This window comes from Odocoileus virginianus, chromosome 19, assembly GCF_023699985.2.
Source record: "Odocoileus virginianus isolate 20LAN1187 ecotype Illinois chromosome 19, Ovbor_1.2, whole genome shotgun sequence".
Lineage (NCBI taxonomy): Eukaryota > Metazoa > Chordata > Mammalia > Artiodactyla > Cervidae > Odocoileus > Odocoileus virginianus.
In genome coordinates this window covers 31,226,348-31,251,405 of record NC_069692.1, presented here as the reverse complement: position 1 = coordinate 31,251,405, position 25,058 = coordinate 31,226,348, and the positions used below count along the sequence as shown (strand labels likewise).

The 25,058-nt window shown below is 33.2% G+C and overlaps 1 protein-coding gene across 9 annotated transcripts in view; it reads left to right on the top strand.

The window, feature by feature from the left end:
- GRIK2 (glutamate ionotropic receptor kainate type subunit 2) overlaps positions 1 to 25,058 on the top strand; it is a 732,075-nt gene that overhangs the window by 601,577 nt on the left and 105,440 nt on the right. For 7 of the 9 annotated variants that reach the window (XM_070450050.1, XM_070450048.1, XM_070450049.1 and 4 more), the window contains 2 exons: positions 1,264 to 1,382; positions 4,989 to 5,206. In XM_070450050.1, the coding sequence (XP_070306151.1) occupies positions 1,264 to 1,382; positions 4,989 to 5,206 (337 nt within the window). Of the gene's footprint in view, positions 1 to 1,193; positions 1,383 to 4,988; positions 5,207 to 25,058 lie in introns of those variants that run through there. The other 2 variants (XM_070450056.1, XM_070450055.1) reach the window with 2 other exon arrangements.

Here is a 25,058-nt window from a genome sequence, read left to right as displayed (position 1 = left end):
TCAGAATGTTTAATTACTATCCAATCAACCTTTCTGTTCAGTATGAAAGTCTAACTTAGAGAACCAAACAAAACATTCCTTCATTTGTCAAGGACAGGCTATTAAAACAAGGGTGTTCTAAACATTGCATTAGGAAGATGTAAATGGTTTGTTTGATCTTCTGAATTTTAATGTCAGAAAGATTATTGTGAAGAAAATTGGGCTTTCTGAAGTGACAGATACATTATACATTATTCAAATAACTTTGATAGAATGCAAGATTTTTTAATGCTTTCATAAAGGGCACGCACACTAATTTTGATTGGTAAAAGAGTGGCTTTAAAATTTGAGATATTAGGGAAAATATTTTGTTAGTTTATTTTTGATAGTACCATTAATTGAAAAATATATCTGGATTATAACTAGGATAAATTATGTGTACACATGACAACTTATGAAGTTCTTGGTTTAAATTTTTTAAGAGATTTTGTTTATATTTCTAAAACCATCTATAATTGGCCTCAAAAATTAGAGTAATTTTCTTTGTCTTAAAACAGTGATTCAAACTAATTGTAGATTTGAAAACAAATAATATGTGGATACCAGTCTCCGTATGCATTCCTGCTTCTCACACTGCTTTGATATCTTGCATATTGCCAGCCTCTCTGAAACATATAAAGAAGTCAGAAGCATATATCAGAGTGTAGCTCATTCTGATTTGGTTTTCTGTTTGGATCTGAGTTTGTCACACATTAAGATATAAATCCATGATACTGTATTCTTATATAAAAATAATTATTCACTGATTATTTAATCTCTTTCACTTTGGTAGTCTCTATTATATCATAAAAAATTCTCAAAGTGATTTTGTATGATTTCTTCTGTCTTTAACAATTTTCCGCAGTTTTAAAAATGTTTATTTCATACTTGTTTATTTTCTTCTTTAATGAATTTCTAGTCTTTAAAAAAAAAATTCGTTAATCCTGCTCTTGAAAAGCCTGCATCTTAAAAATCTTTGTTTACTGATACACAGATTTTTCTCTTATGTCATATATGGTAAAGAAATGCTACTAATCATCTTAGTATGTAATCAGCTGATAAGGACAGGTATCTTTAAAATCTAGAACTTGCTGTCATGAATATGAAATTGTACTATAAAAGTGCTGATTTCTGGTTTCTGCTTAATCTTACCTGTCTTTCTGTTTCTTTTGCAGCAAAAATACTGGATAGAATGTCTTCTTACTGCCATTTAAACATACTCTTTTCTTCTGTCAATTACCACAGGTTTAGTCCCTATGAGTGGTATAACCCACACCCTTGCAACCCCGACTCAGACGTGGTGGAAAACAATTTCACCTTGCTAAATAGTTTCTGGTTTGGAGTTGGAGCTCTCATGCAGCAAGGTATACGATTCAGCCTGCTCTTCCCCTTGGGCACCATGTCCCACTCTTTGCTGGGGTGACAGCTCTTGCTGGCACCAGTCGCTTGCATGGGTGCCTCTCTGCATGTAACCATAATCCAGCTTCTCCATCTTTCTGATGCATTTAGGCATTCTCAAATCCCATCCAAGGGAGATTCTGAGAAAGTAATTAGCTTTTGCAGTTGCACATAAAGTAAAGCATCTAACTTTCTTAACCTACGGTAGATACCTTATCTCATAGATAACCAAGCTAACCTGATCCATTAGCTAGAAGCTGCGTTTAAAGCACTATTAAGATTGCATCTTCTTGAGACAAGAATACAGTGTATTGCTCCTGTTTCCTGTTTCATTTTGATGTAAAAAATTCCCTTTCCTATCAATTCTTGATGACTAGATGCCTTTATATTGCATGATTAGTAAATCTACTGCATATAAATTTGTAAAAATAAAATATTTAACCATTTAGTTACCTTTACAAGTAAAATATTAGCTGCATCTGATAGTATATAAGAATATAAAGTATTGCATGCTGAGAAGTGCATGCAAAAATACTCTTTCATAATTATTTTAAAATTATAATATTGATGTTAAAAGTAAAGGCTACATTTCTTAGAAAATGACATAATACATGCAGTATGTTTTAATGGTATATTTATAACTATGAATTTATTATTTTAGTCTCAGTTCTCCCAAGCTGATTTTTTTATTTTTGCTGCTGTGATTTCTTTTATTAATCTTTTAATATTTATATAAAGTTCATTAAATTAATATGTCAGACCTGCTACTCAATATAAAGGATTTCAAAACCAGACTATTTTATGCATTTAAAATGTAATATTTTTAAGTTTTAAAATTTTGTAAATAAATCAAAATGCCCTTTAACAACTGACAGTGACCAGATTAAGGAAAGAAAACATACTTATTTATAAGAGTTACCACACCCATATAAGGGTTTACCTTAAATTTTACTGGTGTATTTATGATCCACATTGAAGAAATTCATTTGGCAATTTCATTACAGAACTGAAGAAGAGAAAATTTATTGTTAAGTTATAAATTGTTGTTAATAAAATAGGTACTTTCCTTTTGCATGTTTAATATTATGCATAAATCCATTATTTCTGTTTCATTTATAAACTACTTCCTAAACTAAAAGTAAATATTTACATATTAAAAGGAAAAAATTAACTTAAATTCATGTTGCAAGCAATCCTACTAATGAGATAATTTTTGCTTTTAAAAATATGAACATCCAGATATATAGCCCTTTAGCTATTTAAATCTGAAACTTGAAAGTTCAGAGAACTCTTACATAAGCTAATTAAGCTTGTGGCATCTCTTTCTAAATAAAATGAATAATCAATAATTGTATTTGCCCTTTTGTACATTTTGGGTCCAGTGGCTTTTTACCCCCCTTAGATTTATTTACAGTTGGATGATAATATTGGAGTTCTTTTAAAATATAAAAGTGAATAAAAATACGTCATATGAGACAGGCGTCTCTTCCAAGTAGCACTGGATTATGTGATTTACCCAGGAACATTGCTAGTAACCTGCTAATAACTAACTTTGATAGCCTGGAACAAATTATTCTCATCATAAATATCTAACCATAATAAAGTTTTTAAAATTATTTTTCCTACCACTTTGAAAAATAGGATATTATTTTTATGTATAATTTATGAAATATTTGGATGTTTTTGAATTTCAGTATTGGTGAGATGAACTTGATATTTATAAAATCTAGCAATTAGAAATAAAATTATATCTAATATCTCTAAAATGATGACAAGCAATCCAAGCAATGCAAAATTCAAATGTACATTTGCTTTGCCACATAACTACTTCACTGCTGGTGGATACATGAAAGAGGAACCCATACTATTCTGGCTGATGCCCAGCTCCCCAGGAATTAGTGGGATATAGTGCTGGACATGACGTTACCTTGAGTACATGACAGTCAGCCCCTAACCAGGCTCTGATTCACAAGCCTAGGAGGTATTCACTTTAAGTTCTTGGGTAAGATATGAACTTGTGGTAATTGGGCCATTTTTGTCGAATGTCTCCACTGTTCTTTTCTTTCCCAGTCTTGTTTGACTTTATTGGTGTTGTTATTCAAAAAAAAAAAGAAAAGAAAAGAAATGGTAGACTGGGCAGCCAAAGCTGCTGACCATGGTGGGACTATTTTAGTGTTTTGGTGTCCAAGTGTGTGTCTGACAGGGCCTAGGAGCAACTCCATCAGAAAGGTACTTTTCTGTTTTATTTTGTTTTGTTTTTCTTACAGAGTGGTAGGCAAGAGTCTGGAGCTGGAGTTGGCTGTCATGTCCAAGTCTGTCTGCTTTCTAAAATGTTGTTTGTTTGTTTGAAATTGGAAGGGTAAGATGAAATGCAGTATAAGATGGGCTGTTTTGCTAGAACCAAGTCATGATACTACTTCTTTTCAATGGTAGCATGAATAATTTGTTGTATGTTTAATGCATAAAGAGATATGTTATCTTACTGTATTTGTTATTATATTTAAAAATATATAAAACATGAAGTCCATCTTTGCTTCATTCCATTTTACTCAAACCTTATTAAAATTAATTTACTCGTAGACAATGCTTTCTTGATTATAGGTTCAAAATGATGAAGGGTAAATAGTAATATATATATACATAAATTTTGTATAATTTTCTTATTAAAAAAGTTATGCATGTGATATTTATATATTTACATATTAAGGCTGTAAATAACATGGTAGAACTAAAAGACAATTTAAAAAGTGTTAGAATTTTAATGTATAATCTAAATTAATTAAAATTAATAATAATCAAAAGCAAAATGTAATGATCAGATCTCATTCTCTTATTAATATCATGAGCAGGCAACTCCAGCCATGTATTGTGCTATTACTATGAAATTTGTATATGTGTGTAAAAATAAATTTATGCCAATTTATTTATTCTTATTCTGATTTCCCTCACTGAAGCTAACTATAGTGACAGGAGACATTTGTTTATGCATAAAAAATAGTTTACTACCTATTTTAAAATAAACACTGGACTGAAGCCCCCTGGCTCAAAAAATGTGGATAAGTGAAATTATATTCATACATTACTTTTTAAAATGGCAGTATGGACAAGATTTTTGAGCTTCATGCACATGAGTAATGAAACTTCACATAAATAAAGCTTGTTAAGAAATGGATCAAAATGTACATTAAGTCATTTCTTCTAAAACCTACTTAACTAACAAGAATATGAAAATCTATAAAAGTAGTTTATAAACGGGAGAGATATTTCTCGATTCTAATGCTATTTTTGTAAAGGTTGTATGTCACTAATATGTGATTCTTATTTTGTACTGTCTCAGGCAGAGCTCTAGTCTCCTGTCACTATATGTAAACACAGATGTCCTAAGGGACATGCTATCTGAAATTAGCCTCTGCTCTCCCAGTGGTTGTTCCTTGCTTACTAAAGTGATATGTAAATCTATGATTTAAGCTTTTATTACACAGTGATTCCATTCTTCCACTGTGACCAAAAGTACCTGACTGCTGATCAAATTCTCTGTATTCGTCTCACCTTTCCCCCCCAATCTTCGTTAGGTTCTGAGCTCATGCCCAAAGCGCTCTCCACCAGGATAGTGGGAGGCATTTGGTGGTTTTTCACACTTATCATCATTTCTTCGTATACTGCTAACTTAGCCGCCTTTCTGACAGTGGAACGCATGGAATCCCCTATTGACTCTGCTGATGATTTAGCTAAACAAACCAAGATAGAGTATGGAGCAGTAGAGGATGGCGCAACCATGACTTTTTTCAAGGTAAGTCCTACTGCTTATCTAAAATTTATGTATCATAATGACAGAATGCAAACCTTTCCGTGTTAATGAATGTAAGAGCATAGGAACATTGTTATTTGTAGAGAATAATCAATCGCGTATTTCTCATGGGATGGAGACATATTCAACTAAATATATGGTCATCAAGGCAAATCATTTTAATACTTGCAAATGGCAAGGAGTTGTTGCTTTATACGTATTTCGTCTTTGTTTGAAGGAAAATCTGTTCAGAAGTAACATTATTTTCCCCACCAAGGTTTTGTCATTGAATGTAAGTAGATAAAGTGATATATCTATTGAAAAATTGAATAATGGGAAAGTCAGACTCTACAAGGTGTGGATATTCCAGAAGAATAAAATGATTACATGTAAGAATGTTTTCCATACAGGCATTTCTTTCTGTTAAGATGGAAGAGCTTTCACTTGTTGAGAGCCTACAGAAAAACAAGGAAAATAAGCACAAGCAGTTTCGTATTCACTGGACAATCATCCATCTAATATTCTGGAAGGCATAGAATATCAAAATGGCCTACCCCATTGGCATGCAGTGGTTTCCAGTGGGGAAGTGTGTTAAACATTTAAATGGAAATTATGGTGGCACCAAATTCCGGGCACATAGCATCTTGTCCTCCTTTTTAATATTCAGATTGTCTCCTTACTTCCACCGATCTCATTGGGTCAGAGTAGTGCCAACGAGGAGATTCCACTTTAGGGACTCAGTATCATGTCTTAATTTATCTTCTATTTTACTGAGTATTTTTATATTGTTTATAGTTTAGCAAATTTTTAAGCCTTGGTATTTTCCTTCATTGTTCACACAAATGCAATTGGCAGTTCAAGTGGGCAGAAGTGGTAGATTGTTTTTCTCTGTAAAAAATAATTGACTCAAACTATAAAAATTATTTCAACAAACCTCCAGTAAGCACCTACCAAGTACCAGAAATTGTGCTACACATTGGGTATTCTAGAGCAAATAATATATAATTCTCACTTTTAAGACACATAGTTTGTTGGAGACAGGATCAGCGATCATATAACAGGATTTTATATGACTTAACTTGCCAAATAATTATATAATTTTCTTTGTAAAAATTCTTACCAAATTAAATCAGCTTTTTTGGGGGTTCTGGAGATCACCAAATGCCTAAAGAATGAGATCAATTGAATGTTTTAGTCAAATCCACGTAATTCTTAAAATTAAATTGCTTTCAAAGAGAATATTTTTAATGGCTAGCTTAAAGATTACATGCATATTTTACATTTAATTGGAAAATTATTATCATTTAATCAAATTTATTGAATAATCAAATATGAGCAAGTCATTGAGATAATATGGTGCTATTTGATTATAGTAATTGCAATTGATCATTTTTCCTGAGTATTAAATTTTAATAGAGATTGTTTTTTTTTATTAAAAAAACCTTTTTTTAATTAAAAAAAAAGAGACTAGCTGTTGACAATTACAAATGTATGTTATCAGTGTCAGTAATTTGTAGAGAGTGAATATGTGGTGCATTTAAATTATCATAGTATTCAATGCACTTTTGAGGTTGAGTTTGTGCAATAATGCATATAAAATACTAATGCAAGTGGTCTGATACTAGAAGTAATTATTTTAGCTTCACAAATACTTCAAATTTTGCTTTTATTTTCTAGATTATTCACATACCCTGTTTCAAAGCTCTTGTGTAATATAGCAAGGTGCACCTCTGGAAAAATCACTGTTTGAAAATTTTCACCTTTTCCCCATCTTTGAGCTTATTTCTCCGTTTCTTCTCTTTACAATCTTTCTGGTCTTCTGCTATGCTTTTTGTTGCTATTGTTGTTGTTTGAGTTCAGTTGCTCTCTGGCAGTGTCATTTTACCTAACTTCACTTTTCTTTGCTGCTCACTTTTCTTCTTAGTCTTTCATCTCTCGTTTTCCTTGCTCACACATGGGAGTGCCTCTAGCACCCAGAGAAAATTGATGTGAAACAACTTTCTGTTTCTAGCAGCACAGACTTTCTTTCTGTAAAATTGAAGCCTTTGGGAATGTGTGATAGTCACAATAAAAACCACACACTGATAATCACTAAGGTGACAATTATGTTGTTAGTTTTATCACATGCTGACATCGTACTATTGAAACTTGAAAAGGCATCAAAATTTGAAAGGAAACAGTATTCAGTAAATGTTGATTTTTTCCTTAGTTATTTTAGTGTATCCCTAGATGATACTAATTTCAGCTACATATTTTGGCTTGTTACAACTATATGCTTATACCAGCTATTGGTATGAAATTATTTTTCATATGAAAGCTCCTTTCCTGGTGGCTCAGATGGTGAAGAATCTGCCTGCAATGCCAGAGACCCGGGTTCGATCCCTGGGTTGGAAAGATCCCCTGGAAAAGGTAATGGCAACCCACTCAATATTCTTGCCAGGAGAACTCCATGGATAGAAGAGCCTGGCAGATACAGTCCATGCTGTCCCAAAGAGTGGAACATGACTGAGAGATGAACACTTCACTTTCTATATCAGCTATTAGTATGAATTAAAAAAAATCCCTACCAATCTGGAACTGAAGCAATTGTACACTCATTTTGAAATTCTACAATGAATCAGAGACTATTGCGTGTCGTCAATTTACATCTGATACCATTATTTTGTTTCTTAATTAACAGCAATGCATACAAACACTCTAGGAAGCACCCTTAAGGCATTGACTTTCTAAAGGAATTTCCATCCTGTTTTTACTAATTGAATAAGACCCTGCTGTTAGCTAATTGTTCTGGAACAGCTCAGTTCCAAAAATTATTTTAAATAGTAAAGTTGTATTGCTACAAGCAAGAGCTGGCTCAAGATATCCGGGCTTAAAGGAGGGGTGAGTCTTCAGTATTGCAAAAACAGAGTTACACAGTCATTCTACAGCACAGAATAATTCTTTTTCCAAAGAACATGCTTGACTTTGTTCATTGACCTTACTTGTATACTGTTGTCAAGAAGATTTCATTCATCTCCCCTATATCCATTACACACCACACACTCTCTCCAGGGATAAATGTAAAGCAATAACTGGGAAAAAAACTCAAAATTGAGCAGACGGTGGTTCTTCATTGTAATCTCATGTAAAACAATAGAGAGCTATATGACATTGCCAATATGATCATAGTCATATTTAGATAATAAAATAGATGAGGGCTCAGGGATCTTATTGAAAAACAATAAACTAGGAGTTAAAAATTCTTCTCAGAATCTAGGAACTTGGTGCAGCCAAACTGAAACCTCACCCCAACACAATACAGAATGTTACCAAGCAACTAGCACATTCTTTTCTCCTTGGAGTATAAAGATTAGGAGAATGAATGCATGTAGATTATCAACTCAAAAATAACTCAGCTATAGCCTGTAGGTATTATGGTCTCTTCTGAGAATCCCTATATTTTCAAAGTGAATCATGTGTTTTACAAAATGATGCTGAAATCACCTTGCTTCTGTGCAACTTGTGACTCAGGTTTTTCAATTTCTACAAATTTTCTCTCTGGGTTTGGTCTCCCTGAAATCACTGGTTTTGTTACATATATTAATATAGTCTGTCTTTCCTAAAGATATCACAGGAAATAGGTGTCCACTTTTATAGTTATTAAATAAATTCTGCCACATGTTGAAAGGACATTTAAGTAGTATCAAATATCTAATGTAAATCACTTAATACTTCTGAACATATAGTCTACAATTTAGAATAGTTAAGAGAGAAGGAAACTGGAATCAGAGAAACCTGAGCTTAATTCCTCACTCCATCCATCTACTATCAGTGTTACATAGTTAGGTTTCCTTTAAGGCAGCAACTCACTTTTTTTTAAAACCAAATTCTGTACAGTTATCTTTTGGAACAATGAATATTGCATTCATTGATGCAACACCTGTGATAAAGGATTTTAGCTGTGTTTAGAATATACGTTTACTTTGAAATTTTTTCTATTCTCTAGTGAGTTGTAAAGGTTTCTTCAAAATATGTAGCCCTCTGTAGTATTTTCGTTTTAACCTTGGGTTAAAATATCAATTTATTCAGGAGTGTATGAAGGTTACAGAGTTAGGAATGCAAGCAGGTGAATTAATACATCTGGGAGGGTAGTTTTATCTTTTGTTACTTAGTACCAAAGAAGGTATTATTTTGTTTCATTTTCCTTTGTGCATAGTTTCCCTCTTTAGAAGAACTCAAAGTGCATTCTAAATGCCAACTCATTAATCTTGCCAGCAACCCCTAGGAAGGTAGGAAGCAATTATCATTATGCTCATTTAACAGATGAGGAAACTGGGCCATGGAGAGGTTAAGTGACTTATTAATTATGAAACCAATAACCAAGGAACTCATAGTATCGACAATAAAAGTAATAACCAAAGACATCATGGCATAACCATCATTACTCAAAAGAGCTAAATGCATTAGTCATTTGGGCTGACCCACATGACCTCAACTGTTTGATCATATTAAGTTTCTAAAACATTTGCCTTAAACCATTGGGGCATATACAACTATAGCATGTTCTGTATAGTCTGCTACTTATTCTGAGCTTATCAGTTCAATGGTCTTCTAAAATTAAATTATGCCAGGGTGACAGTATAGGTTTTTAAGGCTGAATTGCTTGTGTGGCATGCCTGTAATGATTTTCTGAAAGCTTGACTGATTTTTGCTTCTTAAATGCCAAAAGAACATAAGTAATTTCTGAGTCAAGGGATAGAATGTAAAAAGTTGACAGTTTACTGCATGCAGTTAATAAATGGATTTAGAAACATACTATTCATAGATCTTAATTTCTGCAAAACATAAATTCTGTTCTTTTGATTGAGAATAGTGGTGCTAATGGAATTATAATATATTTACTATAAAGAGATTTATACATTAGAAAAGTAAATTCTTAACATGGCATCTATAGTTATTTTTCAGATTGAAAAGTATTTTCTGAAATAAATGTTTATTTTCCTCTTAAATTGATGGTAAAATACTTGGGAATTTCCATTTTGCATATTCAGGAAATTGACCTAGAATAGTTTTTGAACTTAGCAAAGATATTTAAATTAGTTTTTAATGTATTTTATTTATTTTTAATTTTTATATAATCAACATGCAGCATTGTGTAAGTTTATGGTGAAAAATGTATTGATTTGAGAGACATATGTATTGCAGTATGGTTACCACTATAGCATTAGACAATGTCTCAGTTACATCATAATTATCATTTGCTTTTTGTGGTTAGAACAATCAAGATCTAGTTTCTTAGCAACTTGGAAGTTTATAATGCAGTATTGTTGACTATAATCATATGCTTCACATTATATCTCCAGAACTTATTCTTTAAATGACTTTCTATTTTATATGGCAAATTCTTAGTTAAACATGGTGATCACAAAAAAAAAGGCTCAATAATTATTTGCGCATGGATAGAAATTGAGTATGATTTTCATTGTGTACCAGATTTACTATTTAATATATTCTAATAATTTCTATCATTATCCAGAAAAGATTTTTTGACAATATAATAATTGGAAAACTCATATGGTACTTTAGTAAGTACAGGGATTATTTCTTAAATATTTGCTCAATCTAAGAGTTGCCCACTTTATTTAGGTGTCACTAACCAGCATACAGCTTTGTTCACAGTTAATTTAACTTACTTGGAATCAATTTATGTTTAGTAATGATACCCCCCTTTCTCCTCAATAAATTAGAAAAAAAGTTCTCAAATGTTATTTTTCTGTCTCACATGGGAAATATTTTCTCCATAACTATAAAATAATTTAAAGATAAAATATTAATGAGTATAGTTATATTGGCATCAAAATTTGTGATTAAAATTTTTGATTCATTGATAGAGTATGCCTCCCTATGTATGCATCAAAAATTTTAGACCAGCAGTCCCCAACATTTTTGACACCAGAGACCAGTTTCACAGAAGACAATTTTTCCACGGACTGGGGTGTTGGGATATTTTCAGGATGATTCAAGCACATTATATTTACTGTACACTTTAATTCTACTATTATTATATCAACTCTACATCAGATCATCAGACATTAGATCCCAGAGTTTGGGGACCCCTGTTCTAGACCATGGCCCAGTAAAGTTAGTCATACTGACTATTTTATTAGAATCCCCAGTTAAAGCACTACTTTAAACCATGGGGCTATTTTTTTATCTACTGAAGTCCTAGAAAATATGGCAAACTATAGAACTAAATAGCATGCATAGCATATGGAAATATGGTCTTGTCTGTGGCAATCATATCACTGATGAATAATAGTCTTGGTATTCATATCAATTTTTCTTTTACAAAGATAGAGTCGCTATTTTGTCCTATTGGATATACCATCCACTAAGTTATAAACATCTTTGAAATATCCATTCATGTACATCATTAGTCTCATCCTATCTGCATGTTAGAACATTAGAATCACTTGGGGAGCTTTCAAAGAGCACTTCTCTCCAAGCCAAGTGATAAAACTTTCTTGAGGCAGGATCCTGGGCATCTTTTTTATAATCTCCACTGGTGATTCTAATGTGCAGAAAGAGTTAATTGTATATTTAAATAGCCCCTTGTTTATTGGTAGTAACAGTTATTAACTGATTGCATCCACTTCTACTTCTTTCATATTACAGTGGGCATTTTTCTCTTCTGCAACTCAGACACTACAAAATATCAGACAAAGGCATGACATGATAATTCTGCTGACCACATTCTTACTTCTTTTGGATTATTTACTTGAATTCTGTTTAAAGCCTTTTTCAACAGGTTTGCTGAGAATAAATAGTATAATTACATCTTCACTTTTTATACCATTCCTGGAGTCTCTTGATAGGTGTGCCTAGGAACTGTCTTGTAGCAGGATGAAGAAGGTTAGAACTTTCTCCCTGCTCGAAGAAATATGGTGGGGTAAATCCTGATTTTTGTTTGTGTACCTAAAAAGTTGAGAAAGCGTGTGTTTTATGGGAACTGAGCAGTGAATATACTCACCTTTCCTTTATAAACCTTCATTGCAGTTTCTTCTCTCAAGGCGGGGATGGAGGGGCAATTAAAGAAGAGACTTATAACAGGGCATACTAGAGTCTTGAAAGGATTGTGTTAATACATGTGACTTTTCTGTTTTCCTAATGGGGAGGAGATTAAGAGATGAAATACTTCACACTATGTGTGTGCCTGCTAAGTTGCTCAGTTATGTCCAACTCTTTGTGACGCTACGGACTGTAGGCCACGGGGCTCCTCTGTGCACGGGATTCTCCAGGCAAGAATACTGGAGTGGGTTGCCATGCCCTCCAGAGGAACTTTCCAGCCTGAATCATTTGAAATTTGGGCTCATGCAGTTTTCTTGCCTGAGCTTATTGTACAATTCTGTAATATGTGGTAAGCCACTGTTACTCCTTTCCTTGTGGAAAAAAGAATGTACCTATATTAATGGATGGGAATAAATGATTACATAATGAAAACTGAAGTCTTCCTTTGTGTCACTCTGTAATTTTTCAGTATCCCCCTGCGGATCTAAACTGAACCAAAATGCTTCTCAAACCTGACATTCTGTTCTATCTTGGGAAATGGGAAAACCAGATAGTTTAAAGCTTGGCCAAAATCTGTTCTTGATAACTTGCTTGCAAGTTACTACCTGGGCAATTACTCTGTGGTTATCCAGACTAAATAGAGACTTAATTTTGAATTTTTTGTTTGTGTTGTGTATTCAACTTTGGAGATAATTTAGTTTACTTTGAATTTTTTTCTACAAGCTTAGAAGAGTGAAACAAAACTGACAAGTTTTGTATGATTGAAGACCAGCGTATCTGAGTAGTCAGTTTAGATTAGTGATTAATACAATTACTGAAATGTTCATTTCTTCATGTTAATGTGTTCTTCATCAGATACTTTTTTCTAGGAAAAAAAAAAAACAACACAGATTTTTGTAGCCATGTTACCTCTCTGACTCTCCAAAATTATTTTTTTCTCTATTAATGATATCAAGATATTGATCGTGGGTAATGGATCACTGTTAACATTAGTTTAAATGCTAATATTTTGTATAATACTATACAGTTGATATTTTTGAAGTGTTTTTGTATTCTTTTCAATGTCTAGTATGGCTTTGATATTAATTAGTCAAGTTTGAAATATTTAAACCAAGTCTTTATGATCCTTTTAATTTATTGGCAGAATAAGGGAGTGATTTTTACCCAAAGAGGTTGTCTCCTTCCCCCATCCTCATCTAACACACAATTTATTGTATGTGAGGCCCGATCCTATGTTTATTACAGGGATTTGCATAAGGCCTACAGAAAACCAACACCATTTTACTATGTTCCCATTGCAAGAAATAAAATGGTGCCTTTGAGGAAAGCTGCTTCATCAGACACTAGCTTAGCATGCCAAGTTACAGCTATCAATGGTGAAACAGCAGATGTGAAGGCTAGCTGGCATCAGAGCATATGAGTCAAAGACTTTCCTATGGGAAGGAAAGTGCTCCATTACACTTTTTCTATACTAAGAAGAGTGGTTCTATCAAGCTGTCTGAAAATTAGAATATGATGGTTTTTATTACCCAAGCTCTGCCAGAGTGAATTCAGTAGTTAAAAAGTAAGCGATAACACCATTCTGGGAATTATAAGTGATTAGAGTTTCAATGTATTTAAACTGGAAGGAGCAGCCACTTTTATTCTAGCCTCTGTGAAATATCTGAGAGACAAAAGTTTAGTCTCTCGTTGTTACAGTTTCAATATGTACCAGTGAAGACTTGCAGCACTTAAATGAAAGAAGCCATGTGTTCCACTGAAGTGTGAGGTTTGAGAAACAATGCTTTAATTGCTTTGGAAGATAAGCATGCGGAGCTCCTGTTCTTCCAGGACAGCTGTGGTTCTCTCTCCCCTTTGCCTTCCTTCTTTGCTCTGTGCGGAGACCACTCCTGCTGTTTGTGAAGTCAGGATGGTAGCTCAAACACTGCCTGTACCTCATCAATCTTAGGAGAGAGGGCCCCCCAGTGAATGAGAAGACTTGAAAATCAGTTAATATAGTGATGTTGAGCTGACGTGTCAAGTGCTGGATAATGGGCAGTAGTTGTCACTGTGAGTTTGTAGCCACTGGTTAGGCAAAAATTTGAAGGAAGTTCAAGAAAGATGCATTTTTGGACACACAAAAACTAGGCTGAGATAAATATAAAAAACCCATCATGTTTCATTTCTTAAACAATAAAGTGATGATTTCATCTACATACATAGCCATATACAAGAATGATTTGAGAGCAAATGTATGAACAAAAAATCCAGACTCTCTGTTATGTAAATTTTTTAGCATATTATATTTATTGGTATTGGGGCTAAGATCTATTAATCATGCTTACTTTTTTATGGGCTTTTTTTGGGGGGGCATCCAACTTTGAAATATTATAAAAGACATTCTATTCCTCTGGATTGTCTGTTAATTACAGAGTGACAACACTGACACTTCTACTAAATCCGGAATATCTCTGGTAGTTAATGTTCTTGATTTTGCATGCACTGTAATGTCTCTTTGGAGAGAAGCTGTTCTTTCCTTGCAAATGGAATTTATACTAATTAGAATTTTTGGTCAGCTGAATTTTCTTTTGTTCATTTGCCTTATTCCTTTCCCAAAGTCTGAATAACAGTAATATCACTTTGTTCTTTGATATTAAGAGCTGATTTAAGACATCACATGATTGTTCAGTTAGTCCTTTCATTATATCATAAAGTAAAATGAAGTTTACTATTACTGCTGCTGCCATGGTTATTCCCCTTTGGAAACAAACATAATGTATGGTTATGAGTCCTTCTGACACTCAGTGATCTGATACTCAATCATCATGCATATTCACAAAAATAAATAATTCATAACTCATTCCTAGTTTTTTATATCCTTCTGCCTAACCCACACATAGATTGGAAAAAAGGACAAAATAAACTTCAGAACTTGTTAACAGGCATTGGTAACTGCAAGCTGAATAATAGTGTCCTAAAAATATTGTTTTAAAAATATAACTGGATTAAACATTACTATTAAATGTTTTAGTCTTAACTCATTTTTTTCTGTAATATTAATGATCCTGACAGTGTCTACAATTGTTTAAATATCTAATGCTTACTGGTGAGCACCCTTATTGGCCTCAAGTATTCAGAGAAATTCTTTAATAGTAATAAATAACATTTCAGTTGAGTGAATGTATGTATATATGCAAACATATATGTGTGTATATGTGCAAACATGCTTGAATGAATGAGTATTTAGGGATAAAATGTGCCACCTTAATTGGAGTTAAATTATGGATGATTACATAATTTATTTTTCTTATACCCAGCTTCCATATGAAATCTGTTTTGGTAGAAAAATGTTACAGGGTTGGCAATAAATTGTACTTTTATATTTCCTGACAGCATTTGAATAATGCTTTTGATTGTTATTAGCCTGTTGTATACACCATAGCACTAGTGGAGTATAGTGAAAAGATTTGATTATCTCTAAAAGTAGGTGTTTCATTGATTAAATATTGTAATTACAGCCAATTAGAGGCTACACCATAAATTAGTTTGCTCTGTAGGTCCCTCGACTGTTTTCAGAACCCTGTGAGTTTGTGCCTCATTCTAATTTACTACAAAAACAATTAAGTACAGACCAAAGAAACAGAAAACAGCATTAATAGTGTATATAAAGAATTGTTGAGTCACTATAATGCATTTTAACATAATGATTAAGTGCATAGTCTAGATTGTGGCACGAAATCCTACATCTGTCTCCCATTTGGGATTATTTAGCCAGTCTCTCCAGGTTTCTGTGTTCTTGGAGGTTAAACTAGGGGTGTAAATTTGGGTCTCATAGACTTAGAGACCTGAACATGTGACAAACTCCCATTGTGTACTTACTACAATTCTTATTGTATGGAATTTAATAGTTGAATTGTTAAACTCTGTAGCAGGTGAAATGATTTTCCCCAATATAATGCTTGAATTCCTGGAAATATACCCAATGTACCTATTGTTAATGCTAGGATCTGGCACTTCATTGCATTTTTGTTTCATTAATAATTTGATCTTGATTGTAGATTATTTTCAAATAATTATTGAAAGATAATCTTCTGGATTATTATTTCAGCTCTTGTACTGCTGAAAAAGTAAAACTAATCATGAATCCAGTTCCACCCATAACTTGCATATAGTTTTTTAATTAATGGTTTATATTAATAGTTTAAATAATGGTCTTTTTAATTAACGTGAGGTTTACTTTGACAAAAAATTCATGTTCGGAATTTATGCTTATATAGGGGAAAATCTTCCATTTTTAATTGTTCTTCTCTATAAATTTTAGCCATTGTATTTTTAAGCAAATTTCTTTTTCTTTATGAAATAATGTATATGACTCATAAGAATTTTAGGAAGAGAAGGGGAAAATGTCCCAAGTCCAACCTCCAAACAATTCTTAATATCCTGTCACAATAACCTCCAACATTTTTTCTATAGATATATTTTGATCTCCTTGGCTTTCCTCTTATTTCAATATTAAAGATGTTTAGCACTAATACAGCTACACAAATTCTGTTTTTACTGAGTACAGGTAATGGTGCTCTTTTCAGGAATACGCTTTAAAGATTTAGTAGAATAAGATTATGAGAATGTTCTTATGATAGGTATAGAAATAATTTTTTTGAGGCAGAAAACAAATAGTCTTTTGTTAATTTCCAAACCATCCAATTTAGTCATTGCATAATTGTGAAGTATGTTCATATATAAATACACATATACAGCAGAGAAATCGTTTTTAACTTAAACATTTAAGAGATTGGGGATGTTCGTTTTTAATGTTCATTTCATTAAAATTTTAGAAATTCAATGCTTTAAGATATTTAAATTTAATAATTTTTTAAATAAACCTTAAAGTAACATCAGTAGAGAGATGATATTAAAAATTATCTGTTTAGGCCTTCTAATATAATCTTGTCCTCAGATGAAAGAGGAAAAAAAAGATATGTGTAGAAATAGTCGTTAACCTTCTTCAGTTAAATTATATTAATAAACATTTAGAGGACTGATCATAGAAACATTTTTCTTTGTCTATTAGCTGTAGTTTATCCAGCCTTTCCATTTCTATGAATCAGAAAGATCGCTTGTATGCCTGCGCCCCTCTCACAAAGAGTTAACGTTGATTCCATATGGGTTGGACTTCAGCTTCTCATTGATACTAGGCTGCTCAGGACACGCTTGCATCAGGGACCCCAGCCTGACTCCAACAAATAATTAGAACTTCACTGGGCAAATTCAGAATCCATTTTATCAAAATGGAATGAAGTGATGGCATGGTTAGCCATGACTAAGAAATGAACATGGTTAAATGCAACCATTTTTAGGCCTGCCTGGAATATTATAACCCTTAGGGATATGTTTTATAAAAGATCTCATAAACAAATTTGTTGGTGACAATTCCAATGATGATGTTGAAGGTGTTGAATATCTGACATAGATCCCCTTGAAATCCAGGAAAAACACTAGAGCTATTTATATTTGTCAGAAAAAAAAAAATAATTAAAGAAAAAAATAAAAGAAAAACAGCAACATTCCTTTTCAAGAAGCCAAATAAACCAGCCTTAGGTAAAGGGTGATCTTCCAAAGACAGAAGGACTTTATCTGCATTTGAAGGTATCTGAGAACTAATATTATGCAAACCAAAGTCTTCAGATCAATTCATGAAGCCTTTGTCAAAGTGAAGCAGTTGGTGGGGAAGCATCAGGTCTGCCAGGCTTCACTTTCAGCGCTGCTCTTTGGGGTCTAACCATTGCAACTTTTTGCTTCCCTTTATTTCTACACTGATGCAGTAATGTATGCCATTCTTAGTGTAAAGCTCTTGTGGTTAGAAGAGCAAAATTAGTTGTATATTGAAAGTAAAAGTGATAGCCAAACCCTACTTGCATTGCCAGTAGACCCACAGTAGCTGCCTTATCCATCCTTATTGTTCAGTCACTAAGTCATTTCCAACTCTGCAACTCATGAACTGCAGCAAGCCAGACTTTCCTGACTTTCACTAACTCCACCCTAACTCATCCTTATCAGAGTTTTGTTTATTTCCAAATCTCAAGCCTAATGCATTGCTAATGATATTTCTTGAAAATAAGGATACAGTGATTTACTATTACTAGTCATTAGAGAAACACTTGAGTATTTTGTCTTTGATCCTTTCTTGAATTTAGGAATACTTTTGACAGTATCTGTAGTTTGCTATGAAACTCTTCAAATAAGTTTTACTACCTCAGGCTAAGAAATAGGCCTGGATATTTTTATTTTGGCTTTTCATAAAACTGCAGGGCAGTTGATCACCTGAAATGTGGCTAGTGAAACTGAGAAATAAAATTTTTAATTTTATTTCATTTGATTTAATTGAAAAGATGAAGCTGAGGCTGTAGAAGACATTTCCCCATTAAATACAACATTATATTTTATTTTAAACTTTGTATCATGAATGTTGTTGTACTGCACAGCATGTGATTTAGCACCTGTGTAATTTTTATTGCACATTAACAGAGCAGTGATACAGTCAGCAGCAATGGAGTGACTCAGTTCAAAATGATTTCTTGTGTGTACTGGTGTAACATTGTAATATACTTGTTTGAATAGTTTATGCAGATGGCATAAATTACACTGACTTATATAATCCCTCTGGTATTTAAATTGAAATATATACTATTATTTTAAACAAAAAAATAATGCAGTTATCTTTTTAGTTTAAAAAATACATATGGACAAATTTGAGGCTTCCCAGGTGATGCAGTGGTAAAGAATCTGCCTGCCAATGCAGGAGACACAAGAGACATGAGTTCAATCTCTGAGTCAGACAGATCCCCTGAAATAGGAAATGGCAACCTTCTGCAGTAGTCTTGGCTGGAAAATTCCATGGACAGAGGAGCCTTGTGAGCTACAGTCCATGGAGTTACAAAGAGTTGGACATGACTGAGTGACTAACACAAAGAGGACTTAAAAGGAGTTTCAGAATTTCAGAGGATAGGTCATGATCAGATAATATTTAAATATTTTCCTGTCCATTTATGAAAGCAAAGTCTAGAAAAATCAAATGTTAGAGAAACTGCTGAAGGAAGAGAAAGGATTTCCTTACATAGCCACGAAAATGGAAAAAGAAAGACAATGCTGACAATATGCTGAACAGTCATGTTTAAATTTTCTTCATTGGTTCATTCATTCTTATGTAATCAGTTTTTATACCTTTTAATCATGGAATACTGATCTATTTCCATGAAATATGCCTGTCTGGGATAGATAGAAGAGATCTAAAATTTCTGATTCAGTTCACTTTTACAGTTTGAATATTTTGTAGTAATGAGCCCAAAGCCTATATCCAGGAGTCTATTCTTTAATGAGTTAAGAATTCAAAGTACATTGTAGAACATATTCATGAAGCTCTGTTGAAGGCCTTTTGTTAAAGAAATTTTCATCTCATATCTTATATTAGAGCCTTTAGATATGCATCAGAGTCTGAATAATTTGTTTTAGTAACCAATTATGTTCAAAAAAAATGGAGAGGGATAAAATTTCTCTATTAGGGTCCAATACATAACTATTTCATACAAATTTGATCAATATTTCTCCTGAAGGTAACAGAATTATATAAATAATGAGGGCAATGTGAATGCTCCAGGGACTCAGATGGAACTTAAAATCACTTTAATAGTTACACTAATAAGATTGAACCTGTATAGCTTACCTAAGGATGAGTGCCTCTTTGATTTGAAACCCATTGCTGTGTAGCTCTTCACAGTCAACTCAGCACTTAACTAATTACACAGTATGGAGTATATGAAACAAGCTTAACTGTTTAATCGTTTCCTACTTTTTTAAAAATTTACTCTTCCCTTAGCTCTTGGTAATCACAAATCTAACTTCTATCTCTACAGATTTGCCTGTTCTGAACATTTCATACAAGTTAAATCATAACATGCAGCCTTTTATGACTGATTCTATCTCTTAGCATAATGTTTGCAAGGTTCATTCATGATATAGCATGTATCAGTTTGGAATAGTCCCCTCTTCTTCCATTTTTTGAAGAGTGTGAGAGGGGTTAATATATTCAGTCTTCTCTTGAGCAAGAGAAAAAGGAAGAAATAGGAACTGTAAAAGCAACCAGTAAACAATTAACAAAATGTCAATATGAACATACATATTAAATGTTGCTTTAAATATCTCTTGTAGCAAAAGAAACCTAGAGTGGCTACATTTATATCAGAAAAAAGAAAATAATGCTTAGTTAATATGCTCATGGGGCTTCCCCGGTGGCTCAGTGGTAACGAAGCCACTTGCCAGTGAAGGAGACATGGATTCAATCCCTGGGTGGGGAAGATCCTCTGGAGAAGGAAATGACAACCCACTCCAGTATTCTTGCCTGGAAAATCCTACGGACAGAGGAGCCTGACAGGCTATATATAGTCCATGGGGTTACAAAAGAGTTGGACATGACTTAACAACTAAACAACAGCATTATTATACTCAGTGTTAAATGTTTCATTATTTTATCTTAGAAATTATTTGTGTACTCAATAATACCCATTAACTAAGTCAGTATTATTAATATAAGGTTTAAGTTACCTAAATATCTTGGAAATTTTGTCAAACACACTACAAAACACAAAATTTTTCATATACAAAGTTTGAGAGAGTCATGATTCAATTTATTTTCAAAAGTATATTTTTAATAATATTAAGCGTTTATATAGGAATGAATTTAGCTTATTTGATCAGTAAACCATGATAGTAACTTCATAAATTTATATTAAACATATTTTTCTTGAGAAATCAAACCTAAATCTTACAACAGTGAGTTATGTCCTTGTATATTATATCACATCGACAATTTACATAAAAGCATATAACTATGTTTCTTTGGATAACTATTAAACCAATCTAATTTGGGTTTTTATTGAAAATGACCTTTGAATAAGCATCTTTTAGAGATTATCGCAATTCATGCATTAGATATCCTGTTTATTATTTTCTGAGTATTTAAGAATATTCAGTTTTATGTAAGCACTTTTTTATTTCTATAAACTCATCAGAATAGTGCATTTTTAAGTTTAAGAGATGCTATTTTATACTATCAATACCATATCAATACCCTCTGAAGGTAGAAGTCATGAACTTTCTTAATTGGAGACACAGCAAAGAGTAGTATTGAAATGATTGTTATTGTTTAAAAACTTTTGTAGATAATATGGTCACCTCAATGGCATAAATAATTATTCCCAAAAATATAATGTAAGTTTTACACTCTAATAGAATTATTTCTTTTCTTACACCCATAAGATACATTTGGTTTTAGTGCATACATTTAATCCAATACATAGTCTTTCCAATTGTAATTTTAATAAATGTGTCTCATGTAAGCCCAAGTGAAATGTAAATTACAGTTATGGTAAATAACAACAGCAGGGTTTGGACAGTAAACTCTTGGTGTGAGAATGAGAAGAGAGAGCCTAGAGTTGTAATAGAACCTCTATGTTTATAATCTTCTTAGGGCACAAAAAATAGATGCAAAATTACCAGTATAAGTTTATTAAAAAGATAAAAATCTGGGCCATTCCCCCAATTTACTGAATCAGAAACTCTATCTTTGGATCTAGAAGCTTTCAGTTTTAGCAAATACTTCAAGTGATGCTTATGAATTCTTAATTTTAAAACCAGAACTCTTTAATAGTAGACACCTACTTTTAAATACATTTATGCTTATAGTTGCAAATCTAATATCTAAAAGTCCAACAATTTAGGGACCTTTTGTAATGAAAGATCTATATTCAGAAAAATTCTATCTGGAAAAATGTGTTTGTTGACTTTTCTTGGCAATTTACAATCACCAGGATTTTTTCAACTGTGTAAAACTCAAGCTGTTTCCTAGTTTTTATTTCATTTGATCATGTTTTCCAATTATAACATTATTTGCATTAGATAATGCTTTTAAAGAATAAGAATGTGATAAGACTGGAGTATATAAAAGCATTCCCAAGTGGCTTTTAAATCATCTGTTTTACTTAAAGCAAAGTTTTAGGACACCATTTCTTAGGACACAGTGTGAACTAAAATCTTTATCGTGATCAAGTGTGAGAAATGCTGCATTGTGTAGCACATCTCAGGGCAGTGTCACAGTAAATATTGACATATCAAAGGCTCCGAGAAGTTATTTTATTTTATTTACTTGTTTATTTTTGGCTGCGCTGGATCTTCGTTACAGATTTTCTCTAGTTACAGTGGGCGGGGAGATGGCTACAGTCTAATTGAGGTGCACAGATTTCTCCTTGCAGTGGCTTCTCTTGTGGTGAAGCACTGGCTCTAAGCACATGGGCCCAGTATTTGTGGCACATGGGCTTAGTTGCTCTGCAGTATGTGGAATCTTAACAGACCAGGGATTGAACCCATGACCCCTGCATTGGCAGGCAGAGTCTTACCACTGGATCCCCGGAAAAGTCCTCTGAGAAGTCCTGAAATGCCATAGTGCAATCTGTTCCAATACTATTTAACCTAACTGAAGTATCTTGTCACTTAATATACTAGAGCTTGAAGAAATATACTTTAAGATGCACTAAATTAAATTATGTGAATCATTAAGTATTTCCTAAATTAGCTATTAAGATACCATATTTAAGTTATACATAGTCAAATTCTGGAAGTTATCTTTAGTTATTGATTCTGCACTATAACTTTGATTACCTATGTCTAGGGAAATTTATCAAACTTGCCTTTGTATAAAGAATTTTGCATAATAAATGCATTTTTAAAAATATATGTGACTCTTTGGTGAAAGAGTATTACAAAGAATTAAAATAGACATGGAATATTCTTTATACTTTATTTCAATAAAAGTTTTTTAAGCATATACAGTATGTGCTAGGAAATGTGCTAGATTCTAGGGATACTGATTAATAAGAGAGTTATATCGTGCCCTCCTGGAGATTAGTAATTTTGAAGAGAAGATAAATATTAAAGACATGATTAGATATATCAGTTCAGTTCAGTTTCAGTCACTCAGTCATGGCCAACTCTTTGCGACCCTATGGACTGCAACATGCCAGGCATCCCTGTCCATCACCAACTTTGGAGCTTACTCAAACTCATGTCCATCAAGTCAGTGATACAATCCAGCCATTTCATCCTGAGTCATCCCCTTCTCCTCTTGCCTTCAATCTTTCCAGCATCAGGGTCTTTTCAAATGAGTCAGCTCTTCACATCAGGTGGCCAAAGTATTGGACTTTCAGCTTCAGCATCAGTCCTTCCAATGAACATTCAGGACTGATTTCCTTTAGGATGGACTGATTGGAACTCCTTGCAGTCCAGGGGCCTCTCAAGAGTCTTCTCCAACACCACAGTTCAAAAGCATCAATTCTTCAGTGCTCAGCTTTATTTGTGGTCCAGCTCTCACATCCATACATGACTACTGGAAAAGCCATAGCTTTGATTAGATGGGCCTTTGTTGGCAAAGTAATGTCTCTGCTTTTTAATATGCTGTCTAGGTTGGTCATAGCTTTTCTTCCATGGAGGAAGTGTCTTTTAATTTCAAGGCTGCAGTCACCATCTGCAGTGATTGTGGAGCCCAGAAAAATAAAATCTCTCACTGTTTCCATTGTTTCCCCATCTATTTGCATGAAGTGATAAGACTGGATGCCATAATCTTAGTTTTGTGAATGTTGAGTTTCAAGTCAACTTTTCCACTATCCTTTTCACTTTCATCAAGAGACTCTTTAGTTCTTCTTCACTTTCTGCCATAAGGGTGGTGTCATCTGCATATCTGAGGTTATTGATATTTCTCCTGGCAATCTTGATTCCAGCTTGTGCTTCTTCCAGCCCAGCGTTTCTCATGATGTACTCTGCATATAAGTTAAATAACCAGGGTGACAATATACCACCTTGACATACTCCTTTTCCTATTTGGAACCAGTCTGTTGTTCCATGTCCAGTTCTAACTGTTGCTTCCTGACCTGCATACAGATTTCTCAAGAGGCAGGTCAGGTGGTCTAGTATTTCTATTTCTAAGAATTTTCCAGTTTGTTGTGATCCACACAGTCAAAGTCTTTGGCGTAGTCAATAAAGCAGAAATAGATGTTCTGCTGGAACTCTCTTGCTTTTTCTATGATCCAGTGAATGTTGGTAATTTGATCTCTGGTTCCTCTGCTTTTTCTGAATCCAACTTGAACTTATGGAAGTTCTCAGTTCATGTACTTTTGAAGCCTGGCATGGAGAATTTTGAGCATTACTTTATATATATATATATGTGTGTGTGTGTGTGTGTGTGTGTGTGTGTGTGTATGTATATATCTGTATATATATAGATATTCAATTTGATATATATTGAATGCTCAATAAAGCTTTATAATATACATATATATATAAAGAGATTCAATTAGATATATATTGAATGTGCAATATAATATAGCAGGTGCTATAATAGCTGTATCAGTTAAGGTTCTCCAGAGAATAAAAAAATATATATATGTAGATAATGAAGAAGATGAGTTTGTGCTTCTTTTATAAAAACTAATAGAAATAAGAGTGGTTCACAAATGCTCTGTGGAATCTAATTTGGAATGGACATTAGAAGTTAGAAGATAGGGTGAGAAAAGAAAGGCTAGTAGTCAGTACTCCCCACCAAAAAAGGTGCAATAGAATAAATTGAGCAGATAAACAAGAAAGGTGAAAGTTTGTAGTTGTGCAGTAGAATAACTGACTAAAGGAATGGAGGTGGCTGTGGAGGAGTGAAGAAGATTTTTCAGAGAATTAGTTAGGTCTTTAACCTGTTTTCTGTATAGTTATAAAGCTGCTGGTACCATTTCAA